Below are 16,519 nucleotides of genomic sequence, written 5' to 3' on the forward strand. Positions count from 1 at the left end.
TACAGATTTGCCATATGACCCAGCAATTCCACTGCTGGGTATATACCCAGTAGAACTGAAAACAAAGACACAAATCAATACATGCACACCAATGTTCATAGCAGCACTATCCTCTATTGCCAAAAGTTGGAATCAACCCAAATGCCCATCAACAGATGAATGGATAAATAAAATGTGGTATATTAGCAGCACTATCCTCTATTGCCAAAAGTTGGAATCAACCCAAATGCCCATCAACAGATGAATGGATAAATAAAATGTGGTATATACATACAGTGGACTACTACTCAGCTATAAGAATGAATACAGTACAAACACATGTGATAACATGGATGAATATTGAGAACCTTATGTTGAGTGAAGCAACCCAGGTATTGAAGGACTAATACTACATGACCTCTCTGATATGAAATAAGTAAACCAAGCTGTCTCAGAGAGCTAGAGACCAGATGATAGGCTTAAAGGAATTTGAGGGGTAGAGGAAGGTTGCGAGTTGACACCTACATGGGTGAAATCTATAATAAGCTGGAGGTTAAGTATTTTTACAGGGAAGGGATAAAATGGGGGCATAGGGATAACTTTGGGTAGGGCTTTGTGGGCATGAGGGGAGCTAGGAATGGGAGGAAAGGTCAGATGGTCCAAGAAATTGAGGGGAGGGTGGGGGGAATATTTGAACATAGGAGATTATCAGGTATGTGGTTGAAACTATAATGTAGAGAAAACTCTTTAGAAAATACAATAAGGAAAGTTACCTGTTTAAGATGCTCAAGGGGGGGCATCTGACACAGGGCAAGCTTATAGGGAGTATGTGAGTGCTCGTTGTCATTGTGGGTTATATCATTGGGTGAAGACCCATACAATGAGAGTAAAGGTATACCCACACCTGGGAGGACTGATGTTCTCAAATAGAGGGAATTGTATCTCTCAAGAGAACTGGTGGCTCCCAAGGGGTTAGGGCAGCCGAGTATGTCAAGCCCTCAACATTGATGCAAGTATCTCTGAATATGGTCCTTCAAGTAATGAAGATTGATTTTCACTGTGGGCCCTGAGAGGAGGGGGAAAGAGGTATTGCATAGACGGAATCAGTGTAACTGTGGGGCAGTGGAAATGCTCCACAAGATCATGCAATGATGGATATAGGACATGTTAAATTACAACAAAAATGTGTAAAAGTCTATAGGCTAAAATGTAAACCATAATGTAAAACATAAGGTAACTAAAAATTTAGAAAATTGTATAGTCTAAAATATAAACCATAATGTAAACCCAAATGGAACCATGTTTGAAAGCTATTGTTCAATATCTGTACATCAACTGCAGCAAATATAATATGAACATGTAAAAAGATCATTGCTGGGGGAGGGAGAAAGGGTTTGATTTTGGATATGTGGGAATACTGTATATTGTAAATGTGAATTACTGTGATCTAAAACTTTTGTGAAGACAAACTTAATAAGTAAGAAAAAAAAGGATGTAGACACTGAGGAATAAATGGAAGAAACTGCCTTGCCACTGTACATACAGGGCAACATCTATAGCAATGATGAAAGGCAAAACATCAAAAACAAAGCTTTTTCATTTTTTGATACCCCAATTTATTTTTATTTAATTTTTCTAAATTAGTATGTATTCTATAGCTAACCTTTAAACCCATCACTATATTCCATTTTACTATTAATAGAACTTGGCAATATATTAGGCTCCATTTTTAAAGAAGTTTAGGACCACAGAGAGGTTCAACTATGGCAGGGCACGAACACAGGTGTGGGGTGTTATTGATAGGGGGCACATGGTTGGGAGGGAGTTCTCCAGGGCGTGTATACAGGGTACATAAAAATGTTTGGATATTTTCATAGTGGTTTCAATTAAAAATGACAACTGAGGGAATGCTGAGTTCCTAGCCAGGGGAGCTTTATCACATTTCCCAATGGAATAGCAACAATCCCCCAAGTGCAATGGCAAAGACCAATAAATATGGATGGTCCAACAATGAGCCCTTGATACTGATGGCTACAATTATGAGCCTGTGTGCCTGAAATATGAACTAGGCATAGAGCTGCAGGGTGCCTAAGAGTTACCTCCTGAGAGCCTCCATGTTGCTCAAATGTGGCCACTCTCTAAGCCAAACTCACTACCTCCCCTCAATGTGGGACATGACTCCCCGGGATGACCTCACTGGCGCCAAGGGATTACTACCAAGCACCAGCTACTGATATAACTAGAAAAAGACCTTGAATAAAAGGGTCAACTCAGACCAGCAGAATATCTCAGCCTACATGTAAAATCTAGTGTTAAAAACTGCTTTATGACTGTGGATAAAAGGGAGAAATGGAAAGGACAAATGAGTTTATATGGCTATGAGTCTCCAAAAAAGAGTTGAGAGGTCATCAGAGGGGTGATGCTTATGCCCACCTCCCCAGGGTCCCAGAGACAGCCAAAGCAGATAGAATCCCAGGTACTGATTCTCCTGAGGGCTACAGAGACCCACAGGTTCTACCATCATGGCAGATGGCTCTGGAGTTCAGTGCCATGTCAGTTGGTCCTACTTTGGAGTTTGTGTTCCTGAGGGTGATGGAGTTGGACTCAGATGTGACCATACTACATATGCCTCTTCTGTTACTTTTACCGGAACTGTAGTTCGCGCTGGGGTTGGTGTATACTCAGGAGACCTGAATCTCTGGACTGTCCATGTGACAGCCAGGCTCTGAGCCTCAGCAGACTTGCAACTTCTATCGTCTGGTTTATTGGACTTATCCTGGCCAGCTAACAGAAAGGTGAAGGTCAGCCACCACACCAGGGAGCCAAGAGTGCTTACAACTGCAAGCAGGAGAATTGCATCCATCATCCATGTGGAATCTAAGCCCCCTCTTGATATAGATTAGAGTGGACTTACTCATATTCTACTATGGAACTATTGTGACTAGTAATGGAAGAAATTGTAGCATTGATGTGGAGAAAGGAGTCACAGTAGCTGCTGAGGGTAGGGAGAGGGAAGAAGAGATATGATGTGAGGGCATTTTCAGAACTTGGAGTTGTCCTGGGTGGTAGTACAGGGACAGATGCTGGACAGTGTATGTCCTGCCATGGCCCACTGGGTGGACTGGGGGAGAGTGTAAACTACAATGTAACCACTATCCATGTGGTACAGCATTGCTCCAAAATGTATTCACCAAATGCAATGAATGTCCCATGATGATGAAAGAGGTTGCTGATGTGGGAGGAGTGGGGTGAGGGGTGTGGGGGGTATATGGGGACCTCATATTTTTTTAATGTAACATTTAAAAATTAAATAAAGAAGAAAAAAACACATTAGAGGCATACAACAGGAAACATGAGATGATAGAAGAAAGAATAAGTGATACTGAAGACAGAGCAGCTGAAATCGAAGGGAGAAAAGAACAGAGAGATAAAAGAATGGAAAAAATTGAGCAGGGGCTCAGGGAGTTGAAAGACAACATGAAATGCAATAACATGTGCATTGGAGTTCCAGAAGGAGAAAAGAAGGGAAAGGGGGCAGAAAGAGTATTTGAGAAAATAATGGCTGAAAATTTCGCAACTCTCATGAAAGAAATGAACCTACGCATCCAAGAAGCCCATGGTACCCCAATCAGAATACATCCGAATAAACCTACTCCAAGACATAAACTACTCAGAATGTCAAATGTCAAAGATAAAGAGAAAATTCTGAGAGCAGCAAGGGAGAAGCAAACCATCACTAAAAGGAAGGCCCAGTAAGACAATACAGATCTCTCATCAGAAACCATGGAAGTAAGAAGACAGTAGTATGATGCAATTAGGAGACTGAAAGAGAAAAACTGCCAGTCGAGAATTCTTTACTCAGCAAACCTGTCCTTCAGATATTAAGGTGAGTATAAAATAGTCACAAACAGAAACTAAGAGAGTTTGTAAAAAAGAACTCACTTTTGCAGACAATATTAAAGGAAACCTTAAAGCCTGCAAGAAAAAGATAGGAGAGAAGCATGGAGGAGAGTACAGAAGAATAGCAGAAAGGATAACCAAAAGAGTAAAAAGACACACCAAAATATATGACCTATGAAAACCAAAGAAGACAATGGTGGAAATAAATAATGCACTTAAAGTAATATGATTGAATGTGAATAGATTAAACTCGCCAATCAAAAGATACAGGCTGACAGAATGGATAAGAAACCATGAGCTATCCATACGCTGCTTATAAGAGACCTACCTTAGACAGAGGGATACAAACCAGCTGAAATTGAAAGGCTGGAAAAAGATACTCTATGCAAATAACCAAAAAAAGGCAAGGGTAGTTATACTGATATTGGAAAAAACAGACTTTAACTGCAAAAAAGTTTTAAGAGATATAGAAGACCATTATATAGTAATAAAAGGGACAATCCACCAGGAAGATATAACAGTCACAAATATCTATGCACCTAACCAGGGTGCCACAAAATATACGAGACCCCCCCCAGTCCATTCAGGGCGTTATCACAGGACACATAATGTCCAGCATCTGTCCCTGCAATATCACCCAGGACAACTCCAAGTCTGACAAAATTGAAGGGAGAAAGAGACATCTCTACAATAATCATTGGAGACTTCAACACCCCACTCACATCAACTGACAGAACTAGACAGAAGATCAACAAAGAAACAAAAAACTTGAACAATATGATAAACAAGTCAGGCCTAACAGAATGTTGTATCCAAACTCAGCAGGTTATACATTCTTCTCAAGTGTCCATGGATCCTTCTTGAGGATAAACCACATGTTAGAGCACAATGCAACTCTCAATAAATATAAAAAGAATGAAATTATACAAAGTACCTTTTCAGGTCATAATGGAATGAAATTGGAAATCAATAACAGACAGAAAAAAGGTAAATATGCAAATGTGTGGAGGCTGAACAACATACTCCTAAATAATGAGTGGGTGAAAGAAGAAATTCCATGTGAAATCAGTAAAAATATTGAGACAAATGAAAAAGAGGACACAACTTATCAAAATTTATGGGATACAGCAAAGACAGTCTTGAGAAGAAAATTATTTTTAAAAAAATTTTAATTTTTTTTCAAAGATACACAGATCACAAAAAATGTTACACCAAAAAACATAAGAGGTTCCCATATTCCCCATAGCCCAGTCCACCCATTCCTCCCATATCATCAACCTCTTTCATTATCGTGGCGCACACATTGCATTTGGTGAATACATCTTGGAGCACTGCAGCACCGCATGGATTATAGTTTACATCGCAGTCTACACTCTCCCCTGGTCCATTCAGTGGGTTATGGCAGGATACATAATGTCCAGCATCTGTCCCTGCAATATCACCCAGGACAATTCCAAGTCCCGACAATGCCACCACATCACATCTCTTCTTCCTTCTCCCTGCCCTCAGCAACTACCATGGCCACTGTCTCCACATCAATCATACAACTTCTTGAGAAGGAAATTTATAGCTCCTAAATGCCTATATTAAAAAAGAAGAGCTAAAGTCAAAGATTTAACTGATCAACTAGAGAAACTAGAAAAGAACAGCAAACCAATCCCAAAGCAAGCAGAAGGAAAGACATAATAAAGATTAGAAAAGAAATAAAAGAAAAGAAATAAAGAAACTGAGAACAAGAAAATAGAGAAAATCAGCAAAACTGAAAGCTGGTTCTTCAAAAAGATCAATAAAATTGACAAACCCCTAGCTAGACTGACAAAGAAAAAAAGAGAGAAGATGCAAATAAATACAATCAGAAATGAAAGAGGGGCAGTTACAACTGACCCCAAAGAAATAAAAAAGAATAAGAGGATATTATGAGAAACTGTATGCTAACTAGACAACCTAGATGAAATGGACAAATTCCTAGAAACACAATCTAAACGCAATCCACGTTGACTCTACAAGAAATACAAAAACTTAACAAAACCAATCATATTTAAAGAGACTGAATCAGTTATCAAAAATCTTCCAACACAGAAAAGTCAGGGAACAGATAGCTTCACAGGTGAATTCTACCAAGCATTTAGAGAAGAAGGAACACCAATCCTGTTTAAACTCTTCCAAAAATCTGAAGAGGAATTTATTCATATTTTATGAATTCACATTTTATGAAGCCACTATTACTCAAATACCAAAGCCGGATTAAAAAATTATAAGAAAAGAAAATTGTAGACCAATCTCTCTAATGAAAATTGATGCAAAAATTCTCAACAAAATACGTGTAAATAAAATCCAACAGCATACTAAAATACTTATACACCACAACCAAGTGGGATTTATGCCTGGTATGCAAGGGTGGTTTAATATAAGAAAATTAATTAATGTAATACACCACATAACAAATTGAAGGAAAAAACAAACACACGATCATCTCAATTGATGCAGAAAGGCATTCATCAGAATCCAGAATCCTTTCTTGATAAAAACACTTTGAGAGGGGGACAGATGTGGCTCAAGCAGTTGAGTGCCTGCCTCCCACAGGGAGGTCCCAGGTTCCAGTCGCATTGCCTCCAAAAGAAAATGCATAACAAGCAAAGCAGAAAGAGCCAACTTAAGAGCCAACTCGGAGGAGCCGATGTGGTTCAGTGTTTGAGCACTGGCCTCCGGCATACAAGGTTCCAGGTTTAATACCCAGTCGCAGTAACTGAGAAAACACAAAAGCACTTTGAGAGATAGGAATAGAAGGAAAATTCCTCAATATGAGAAAGGGCATATATGAAAAATCCACAGCCAACATCATACTCAATGGGGAAAGGTTGAAAGCTTTCCCTCTAAGATCGGGAACAAGACACGGATGGATGCCCACAGTCACTGCTGTTACTCAATACTGCGCTAGAAGTTCTCACAAGAGCAATTAGACAAGGACAAAAAAATATGGCATCCAAATAGGAAAACAGAAGTAACTCTCACTATTCATGGATATGATCCTGTATTTAGCAAATTCTGAATGTCTATGACAAAGCTATTTCAACTAATAAGAGTTCAGCAAGGTGCAGGATACAACCAACATGCAAAAATTAGAAATGTTTCTGTACACTAGTATTGCACAATCCAAGGAGGAAATCGGGGAGAATAATTCAATTTACAATAGCAACAAAAAAACTCAAGTACCTAAGAATTAATTTAACCAAAGATGCCCAAGACCTATATTCAGAATACAAAAAAACAACATGAAAAGAAATCAAAAAAATAAAACAAATGAAAAAACATTTGGTGTTCATCGATTGGGAAACTAAATACTGAAAAGATGTCAATCCAATCCAAAACTCATTTATAGATTACATACGTACCAATCAAAACTCCAACAGCCTACTGTAAAGAAATAGAAAAGACAATTACCAAATTTATTTGGAAAGGAAAGGGCACCTAAATAGCCAAAAGCATTCTAAAAAAGAAGAATGATGTGGGAGGACTTTCACTGCCTGATCTTGAAACATATTACAATGCTAGAGTGGTCAAAACAGCATGGTACTGGCACAAAGATAGACACATCGATCAGTGGAACAGAATTGAGAGTCCAGAAATAAGCCCTTACTGTTACAGCCAACTGATTTTCCCCAAACCTACTAAGTCCACATTACCGGGACAAAACAGTCTCTTCAACAAATGGTGCTGGGAGAACTGAAAATCCGTAACCAAAGGAATGAAAGAGGACCCATAACTCACTCCCTATACAAGAATCAACTCAAAATGAATCAAAGGCCTAAATATAAAAGCCAGGACATTTTAAAAAGTGAAGAAAATGTAGGGAAACATCTTCAAAATCTTGTGGTAGGTGGTGGTTTCTTAGATCTTACACCCAAAGTCCGAGCAATAAAAGAAAAAATAGATAAATGGGACCTCCTCAAAATTAAACACTTTTGCATCTCCAAGGACTCTGTGAAAATGGTGAAAAGGCAGCTGACTCAATGGGAGAAAATAACTGGAAATCATATATCTGATAGGGGTTTAATATCCACAATATATAAAAAGATGCTACAACTCAAAAATAAAAAAACTACTCAATTAAAAAATGGGCAAAGGACTTGAATAGACATTTGTACAAAGAAAAAAATACATGAAAAACTATTCAACATAACTAGCGATTAGTAAAATGCAAAGCAAATCTACAATGAGATATCATTTCACACGTATTAGAATGGCCACTATGAAAAAGACAGAAAACTACAAGTGTCAGAGAGGATGTGAATAGATAGGAATGCTTATTCAGTATCGGTGGGAATGTAGAATGGCATAGCCACTGTGGAGGACTGTTTGGGCAGTTCCTAAAGAAGTTATGGGGGGAGAGAGGGAGAGAGGGACAGGGAGAGAGGCAGAGGGAAAGAGAAAGGGAGAGAGAAAAGGAAAGAGTAAGGAAGAAAGGGAGAGAGAGAGAGAAGCAAAAAGCTGAAATCAGTGAAAACTGGAAGAGAAGGGAGAGACCAGCAGATGCTGCCAAGTGCCTTGCCACATGGCAGAGGAGCCAAGGACCACAGGCAGCCAGTCTTCAGGAAGAAAGCATCACCCTGATGATGCCTTGATTTGGACATTTTCTTGGTCTCAAAACAAATTTGCATTGTTTAAGGCAACCCATTTAATGGTATTTGCTGAGCAGCCTAGGAAACTAAAACACCCAGAATAAGCAAAGCTCTAGTAGGGTGACAGCTAAAGGGTATGACGTTTCTTTTTGGGGTGAGGAAAAATATTCTAAAATTGACTGTGGTGACAGTTCTATAAATTTGTGAATACACTAAAAAACATTGGATCATACACTTTTAAACAGGTGAATTGTATGGTATGTGAATTATATCTCAATAAAGCTGTTAAAATTTTTAAAAAATAACAAAAATTGTGGTAATGAATGCACAACTCTGATTATACTGAAAGCCGTTTTATGTACACTTTAGATGAAATGTATGGTATGTAAATATATTTCAATAAACTTGCAGATGTAGCTCAGTGGTTGAGCACCTGTTTCCCATGTACAAGGGGGTTCAATGCCCAGTATCTCCTTAAAAAAACAAAAAACGAAATCCACTGATAAGTCTTTCAGATTGACAGAGAATCAAGGTGAAGCCTGGTCTTAAATTCCAACGTTACCCCCATCCATATGCTCCCTTCTCGCCCCAGTTGGGTCCAGCATCCTTTCTGGCAATGGTCCTAATCCCCAAGAAGCCCAGCAAGACTACGACCCCTATGCAACCAAAGCCCTTCTTGAGTACCTTCAGAAAACTCCATGGCTCCGGCAAACACCAGGGCTGCAAATTCTCCCACACTGAACCCAGCAGCAGCCACACAGTTCTCAATAACCTGTGGTGACAGGGATTACTCAAGTAAGCCAGATGCTGAGACACCAACAAAAAATTACAATCCACACCAAGAAACAGGAAAATATGGCCCAGTTAAAGGAATAAGATAAGCCTCCAGACCGTGAGACCAGGGATCTGTGCCTGATTGATGGGAGGACATTCAGGATCTCAGGGAGACAGATTCCGCTGGCCTGGTGCTCCACCTAGAAGGGGACACATGGAATTGGCCTTGGCAATGAGTCCAGCCTCTTTACTGATGAGGAACTTTTCTTGACAGCACAAGGAAGAGCCTCAGCTGACTCTGGTGGAGCAGTGATTCCAACCCAGGGCTTTGGATTCTCCAGCTCAGACTCTTGCCTCTGCCCCGAGCTGCCTCTCAGACTACATGAAGCCAAGCGAGTGAAGGACGGAACTTAAGAACATGATTTGAATCTTAACTTAGGAGAGTTCCTTAACTCTCTGCGCCTCAGTCAGATCATCTGTGTAGTGGGGAAGGAGCAAGACCCACGTGAAGATAATGTCTTTAAAGTGCTTAGCACAGGCCTGGCTGAGGGTAAGCACTCAATACACTTACTTCACTTTTTCACTTTCTTCTTTTTTTTCTTCAATACATTTTATGATACCAACTCAGCAGGGCCAATTAACTGAGCCTCCCTTCAGCAACATAAAGGTTGTTGTGCGTGTAAAACGGGGTAATGGTTCTGAAGTGCTAGCCTAACACTGTTTTTTTTAAAATTTAATATTGCTAAGTAGTAATAGCAGTCAATTCACCGCCTTCAGGTGAATGACGTTTTCAAATACCTGCTTAATGATCTTTCCCTGACCACCCAATTTAAAATCCCAATTCGGCCCTCCAATCCCCATCTATTTCCTGCTCTATTTTTCTCTCCGTAATGCTTATCATCTTTACTATATTATGCATTTTCCATAGTATATTTTCCCCCAGGGCTCTATCTCAAGTCCCAGAACAGGGCCTGGCACAGAGCGGGTACATAATAAACATCTGCGGAATGAATCCGGCGTGGACGCGCTCCGGTCTGGTAGGCCGGCTCCCCAGACGGGCTCCAGCCCCGGTGTGAGAGCTCGGGCAGGGCTCACCCTCCCTGGTCTGCCACCGGGCCTCACCGCCGGCTTCAGGTGATGAAGTTTCTCGACAGCAGCCAGCGAGGCCACGAAGACGGCGGGCTGGCAGTGCACGGTGCGGTCCAGCGCTTCCTGCGGCCCGCGCAGGCTCAGCTCCAGCAGGTCGTAGCCCAGCACGCGGCGGGCGGCGGCGTAGAGCTCGCGGACGCGGGGGTAGCCGAGCAGGCCGCGGGCCATGCCCACCACCTGGCTGCCCTGGCCGGGAAAGAGCAGCACCGAGAACTGGCCCGCCGCCCGCCGCGGCGCCTCCTGCCGGGGCCGGTCATCCTCCTCCACCGTCGCGTCCCGCAGCAGCTCCTCCACGCGCGCGGCGCCCAGGGGCGGCACGGGGAAATTCGAGGCGCCCCGGCGGGAGCCCACGCCGCAGCTCCAGGCCCACGCAGCCCGCGCGGCCCGCAGGCTCATGGTGGACCACCCGTTCCGCTCACATTACCATGGCGACCGAGGCCCGACTGCGGCGGCGCGGCCCCTGACGCATTTCCTGCCGGGCTGGTCGGGGCACCCGGAGGCGGGAAGAAAGGTTCCGCAGTTTCTGGTTCCGCCCTCGCTGTGTATCTAAGAGCAGTAGGGTGACCCCAGCGCTGGCTAGTATTTACTTTTCGTACCTACCACGTGAAGAGTTCAGGAAACCCTTCCACGTTCTTTCTCGCATAGTACTGGCTACAGACCAGACATGGTTCCCTGAACATAATACACATCCAATAGATATTTGTTTCTTTGAACAAAGCTCTGGATATTTTTTAGACATTATTTTAATCCCTGTCAGCAATGCAGTGATGTGTGGTTGGGTGCTCGCATTATCCTCAATTTACAGATGAGTAGACCAAGTTCAAAGATTAAGTGGAGATGGTTAGTGACAGAACGGAGATGCGAAATTGGGGCTATTTAGGGTCTGGGTGCTCTTTTTGGCTCTCAGGACCAGAAAGAGAGTTTGACTCTTAACTCTACCCCTTCCCCCTACCCTATCCCCAAATTCCCTTCTATTCTTTCATTTCCTGCTAGACTTTCCTTAAGGAACCCAGGACACACACAAGAACTACACACTTCACAATGAGAAGGCTCTAGGTAAAATCACATCAACAAAACTACATCACCGAGTTTGTCCTAAGAAAAGAACCAGACAAATGAGCAAAGACCTACGTCCCATGATAGTCATAGCAGCCTTGCTTTTAACAAGGAAAAAGTGGAAATAAGCTACATGTCCAACTAGAGGGGGTTTCCTAAATGCATTATGGCCAATTAATGCAGTGGAAGGCTCTGCCACAGTCTTAAAAGATGTGGAGGCGATTTTCAGGTTGAGACATGAATAGAGCATACACTGCCTCTCAAATCCCATGAAACCACAGTAAAGAGATCTTTTAAAGATACAAACCCAAGGGCAGGGAGAACAAGAAAGGGGACACCAGTAACAGAATCGTTGAAAGCTGGAAGGGAGATGGACCAGTATTACCTGATTGAACCGACCCCAGATGGCTAAATCCCTCCCAGCAGTGGGAAAAGCTGAAAACTAACCCTTCCCCAGACCACAGAATCCTCTAAAGCATGAGAATTGGCAGCACCAGCTGCTTCCAGATCTAGGGGTGAAGGAGGGCTAAAATAAGGAGGATTATTTGAAGCTCTCTTCAAGAAGCAGTTAGATCCCTAGAGCTCCTCCCCCATTCCAGCCAACATCTCTAGTTAAGCTCTGGAAAGAGTCATGCAGTGAGTCTCTGGGCTGGACAAGCCAGGGACAGCTTTGAATGTGGGTACTCTGCCGAAAACAGGTGGATACTGAATACTTAGTGTAGAAACCCCCCCAAACCCTCTCCCACACTCAGCTTCCAGAAACCTGGAGCCAGAGCCCGCCCCTCCAGAGAGATGGATCCTGGGACTCTGAACAGCCCAAGAGGTCATCCTAAAGTTATTTACCATCCAGGAAGTTTCCAGACAAATGGCCCACCAAATTCACCTTACAGTGAAGCTAAAGCCAAGTGCCATTCACAGACTCACTGAGTTCTGACCTTTAATCACAAGTTCCTGGGGCACCGGCTGGGCACAGGCAGCAGCTCCAGTGGGACCAAGCCAGGGCAACACTTCTCGGTCCATGCTAGGGACTGGACAGAAGTGTGGTCCCTTTCCCCACACTTGGCACTGGAGCTGCCCACATTGCCGTCCTGTGGCCACTGGGAGCTGAGTCTGCCTCCCCTAACGGGCTTCTGGGCCATCCCTCCCAGATCCCACCTCTGCTCAGAGTGGCACCCACACTGCAGGGGGTGGGGAACAAAGGGGTCTCCTCTCTAGGCTTGGGTGGCTTGGCCTGGGGAAGGGGGAGCTCAGGATTTAGCTCAGGGCTAATATCTGGCAGTGCCTAGGCAGATGGTAGTTATGCCCCTTTGAGGACAATTTTGGGGTGACTTATAAATGGGGAGAGAGGAGTGTGTGACCCGCAGGGGCAGGTGGGGAGGGGTACGGCCCCCTTGCCCTGCAGTTCCTTGCCCACACCCCATGGCATTGGGCTCCTTTCGCAGCCTCCCAGGTGCCAAGAGCCCTCCAGAGGGCTGCTGCTGTGCTGATCTGATTTTTTACGTGATTGTTGTAATACTCATGTTTGCACACAATAAGAGTTTCTGACTAATTAGAGCTGGGTATATCTCTACATGCACCATTCTTGCCCCTCCAATGCAGTTCATTAATCAAACAATAAAGATATGATTGGGGGAAAATAACAACTATCATTGAAGTGGTTAAAAGATAAAAGACTGCATCCTTGAAATAAAAACGGAAGCAATAAAAAAAGAATATTCTGAAAACAAATAATAACCCCTTGGAATTAAAAACAGGATAGAGGGAAGTGGATTTGGCTCAACAGAGCATCCACCTATCACATTGGAGATTCAGGGTTCAAACCCAGGGCCTCCTGACCCGTGTGATGAGCTGGCCCACGTGCAGTGCTGATGTGTGCAAAGGAGTGCTGTGCCATATAGGGGTGTTCCCCGTGTAGGGGAGCCCCATGCGCAAGGAGTGTGCCCCATAAGGAGAGCCACCCAGCACGAAAAAAGTACAGCCTGCCCAGGAATGATGCCGTACACAGAGAGAGCTGACACAGCAAGATGACGCAACAAAAAGAGACACAGATTCCCAGTGCCGCTGACAAGACTACAAGTGGACACAGAAGAATACACAGCGAATGGACAGAGAGAGCAGACAATTGGGGGGAAGGGGAGAGAAAAACAAAACAAAACAGGATAGAGTTGACTTATTAGAAGGCCAGGAGGAGAAAGCTAATGAAATCACACAGAAAGTAAAGCAAATCAAAAATGAAACATGAACAGTAGGACAGTAAAAAAAGTTAGAAGACCTCCCAGGAGCTCCAGGATTCCAAGTAAAAGGAGTTTCAAAAAGAGAAGAAAACAATGGAGGGAAGGAAACTGTATTAGGTAGCCAAAGGGGTGCTGATGCAAAATACCAGAAATCAATTGCTTCTTATAAAGAGTAATTATTTGGGGTAGAAGTTTACAGTTACCAGGCCATAAAGCACAAGTTACTTCCCTCACCAAAGTCTATTGCCATGTGTTGGAGCAAGATGGCTGCCAACGTCTGTAAGGGTTCAGGCTTCCTCGGTTCCTCTCTTCCCAGTGTTCATTTCTTTCTGGGCTCAGCTCCTCTGTTTTCTCCACAAGGCCAGCTGTAGACTGTTAGGCGAATGGCTTGTTTCTCTTCCCAGGGTCTTCTCTCTTTCCTCACAGACCAAGCTCCTCTGTGTGCTTACTTCCTGGGGCTCCAGCTCAAGACTCCAGCATCAAAAAAAAAACTCCAACTCTGTCCTTTGCCATGTCTTTTATCTGTAAGTCCCCATCAACCAAGGGCCGGGAACTCAACACCCTAGTGACATGGCCCAATCAAAGCCCGAATCCTAATTTAACCATGCCCAGGTACCGACCATTTTACAAACATAATCCAGTATCTATTTTTGGAATTTATGAACCAGATCAAACTGCTCCACTCCACCCTCTGAATTCCAGAAAGACATTACAATATTAAAAAAAAAAAAAAGCACAACTTAATTCAGTAGCAATGCTAAATATAGAATCACATTGCAATGAGTTTAAAGAAATATAATTTGTCTTGGAGCAAATTCCTGTCTGCTACAGACCTCTGAAACTTACAAAACAATCTATCTGCTTCCAATACACAAATGGAGAGACAAAGGATAAACATTTTCATTACAATAAGGAGAAATTGGGAAGGAAACATGAGGTATGGGTCCAGAACAGTTTGGTAATGGGCATCCGCCATTCGATTTCAAAGTCTGGGAGTCATTCTTAAAATGATGTTTTTTTTCTCCCTGCGGGCCACATGGGGACCCACCCTTTCCACAGTCTTGCCCAATGGCTGTTTTCTTGGTTCACCCTCATCAAGCATCTGGGTGTCGACCAAGCTCCAGACCTCATACCCTCGAAGAGCATTGGGGTGATTGTCACACCTTACCCAATCTTTGGGTTAGAGACAACCCCCCTTGTAAAGTGAGGTGAAGGCAACATCCTCCCTAAGCTTTGGCACACAGGCTCAACCCTCTCAGAGCAAAGAGTTGATCACCTGGCCTTCCCTAATCCATGCAGATCAGGCACACACCTCTCAAACCTGTGGGGTGCTGACCTTAACTACTCTAATCCTTGAGGAATGTGCTCCACCCTCTCTGTGCCTTTGCGTGGCAAAACTTTCCCTGAACATCAGGCAGGAAGATCCACCCTCTTCAACTGCTGAGGCAAACTCACCCTCTCTGTACACACAGGTGGAGTTTCTCTCTTGGTCCAAGGACATCTCTTAATTCCAGATCTCAGCTTCAGTGGATTTCCTCTTAAAGCTGTTTCTCCTTCAGTCTCTCTTTCCACGTCCCTCTTAGTCCAAGCTGACAGTGGTTTTGTTCAAACAGTTCTCTCAAAAAGCTCGTTAGTTTAGCATGCAAGAATCAGGGGTCCAAGCCATCAATCAGTAAGACTTTCCACAAATCATTTAGATAATTGCATCTTCAATCCTGATTTACAAGTTCCAAGTTTAGTTAAGTCCTCAAATGGGGCACTGTCATCTGGGAGCTTGAGTTCCAGAGGCTTGGAATTTCCAGAATCAGTTCCTGTTTTCTTTGTGCCCAACAGTTCAGTCCTCAGCTTATCTTGCTCCCCTAGCATTTTGCTATAAGCTGCAGGGAGAAGCCAAGCTGCATTCTTCAAGTTTACTTTGGAAAGTTCTTCAGCTAAATGTCCAGGCTCACCATTTTCAAATTCTGCCTTCCATAAAACATCAGGAGTCAATCTTGCTAAGTTCTCTGCAACTTTAAAACAGGGATCACCTTTCCTCCAGTTTCCAATAATAGTTTCATCATTTACTTCTAAGGCATCATAGAAGTCTCTTTGGTTACAAAATCAATAAAAAAAAAAAAGAAAAAAAAAAAAAAGAAGTCTCTTTGGCATCCATATTGCTATCAAAAATCTCTTCAAAGTGATCTAGGCCTTTTCCATCAAGCATTTCACAATTCCTCAAAAAAATACCCCTGGGAAGCAGACATGGCTCAACCTGATAAAGCATCCGCCTGCCATATGGGAGGGTCCAGGGTTTGATACCCAGGGCCTCCCGACCCATGTGGTGAGCTGGCCCATGTGCAGAGCTGCTGCATGCAAGGAGTGCTGTGCCCCACACGCAAGAAGTGCGCCCTGCAAAGAGAGCCACCCCATGTGATAAAAGTGCAGCCCACCCAGAAATGGCGCCACACACACAGAGAACTGACGCAGCAAGATTATGCAACAAAAAACAGATGCAGTTTCCCAGTGCCACTGAGGGTGCAAGTGGACACAGAAGAACACACAGTGAGTGGACACAGAGAGCAGACAATGGGGGGAGGGGAAGGGGAGAGAAATAAATAAAATAAATCTTAAAAAAAAATACCCCTTACCCATTTATAAAACTGTTTCAGCATTTTGATAATTGCAAAAGAACTACCCCACTCTCCGGTACCAAATTCTGTATTAGTCGGCCAAAGGGGTGCTGGTGCAAAATACCAGAAATGGTTGGCTCTTATAAAGGGCATTTATTTGGGGTAGAAGCTTACAGTTACCAGGCCATAAAGCATAAGT

The 16,519-nt window shown here is 43.2% G+C and overlaps 1 protein-coding gene across 2 annotated transcripts in view; it reads right to left on the reverse strand.

Annotated features, from left to right (window-relative positions):
- Window positions 1-10,854, reverse strand: part of MCAT (malonyl-CoA-acyl carrier protein transacylase) — a 32,325-nt gene extending 21,471 nt beyond the window's left edge. The window contains exons 1-2 of one of the 2 annotated variants that reach the window (XM_058308900.2): window positions 10,395-10,854; window positions 9,183-9,270 (exon numbers count right to left, since the gene is read on the reverse strand). In XM_058308900.2, the coding sequence (XP_058164883.1) occupies window positions 9,183-9,270; window positions 10,395-10,817 (511 nt within the window). In that variant the 5' untranslated portion in view covers window positions 10,818-10,854. Of the gene's footprint in view, window positions 1-9,182; window positions 9,271-10,367 lie in introns of both variants that reach the window. The other variant, XM_058308899.2, reaches the window with a different exon arrangement.
- Window positions 10,855-16,519: the final 5,665 nt, after the last annotated feature.

This window comes from Dasypus novemcinctus, chromosome 12 (genome assembly GCF_030445035.2).
Source record: "Dasypus novemcinctus isolate mDasNov1 chromosome 12, mDasNov1.1.hap2, whole genome shotgun sequence".
Lineage (NCBI taxonomy): Eukaryota > Metazoa > Chordata > Mammalia > Cingulata > Dasypodidae > Dasypus > Dasypus novemcinctus.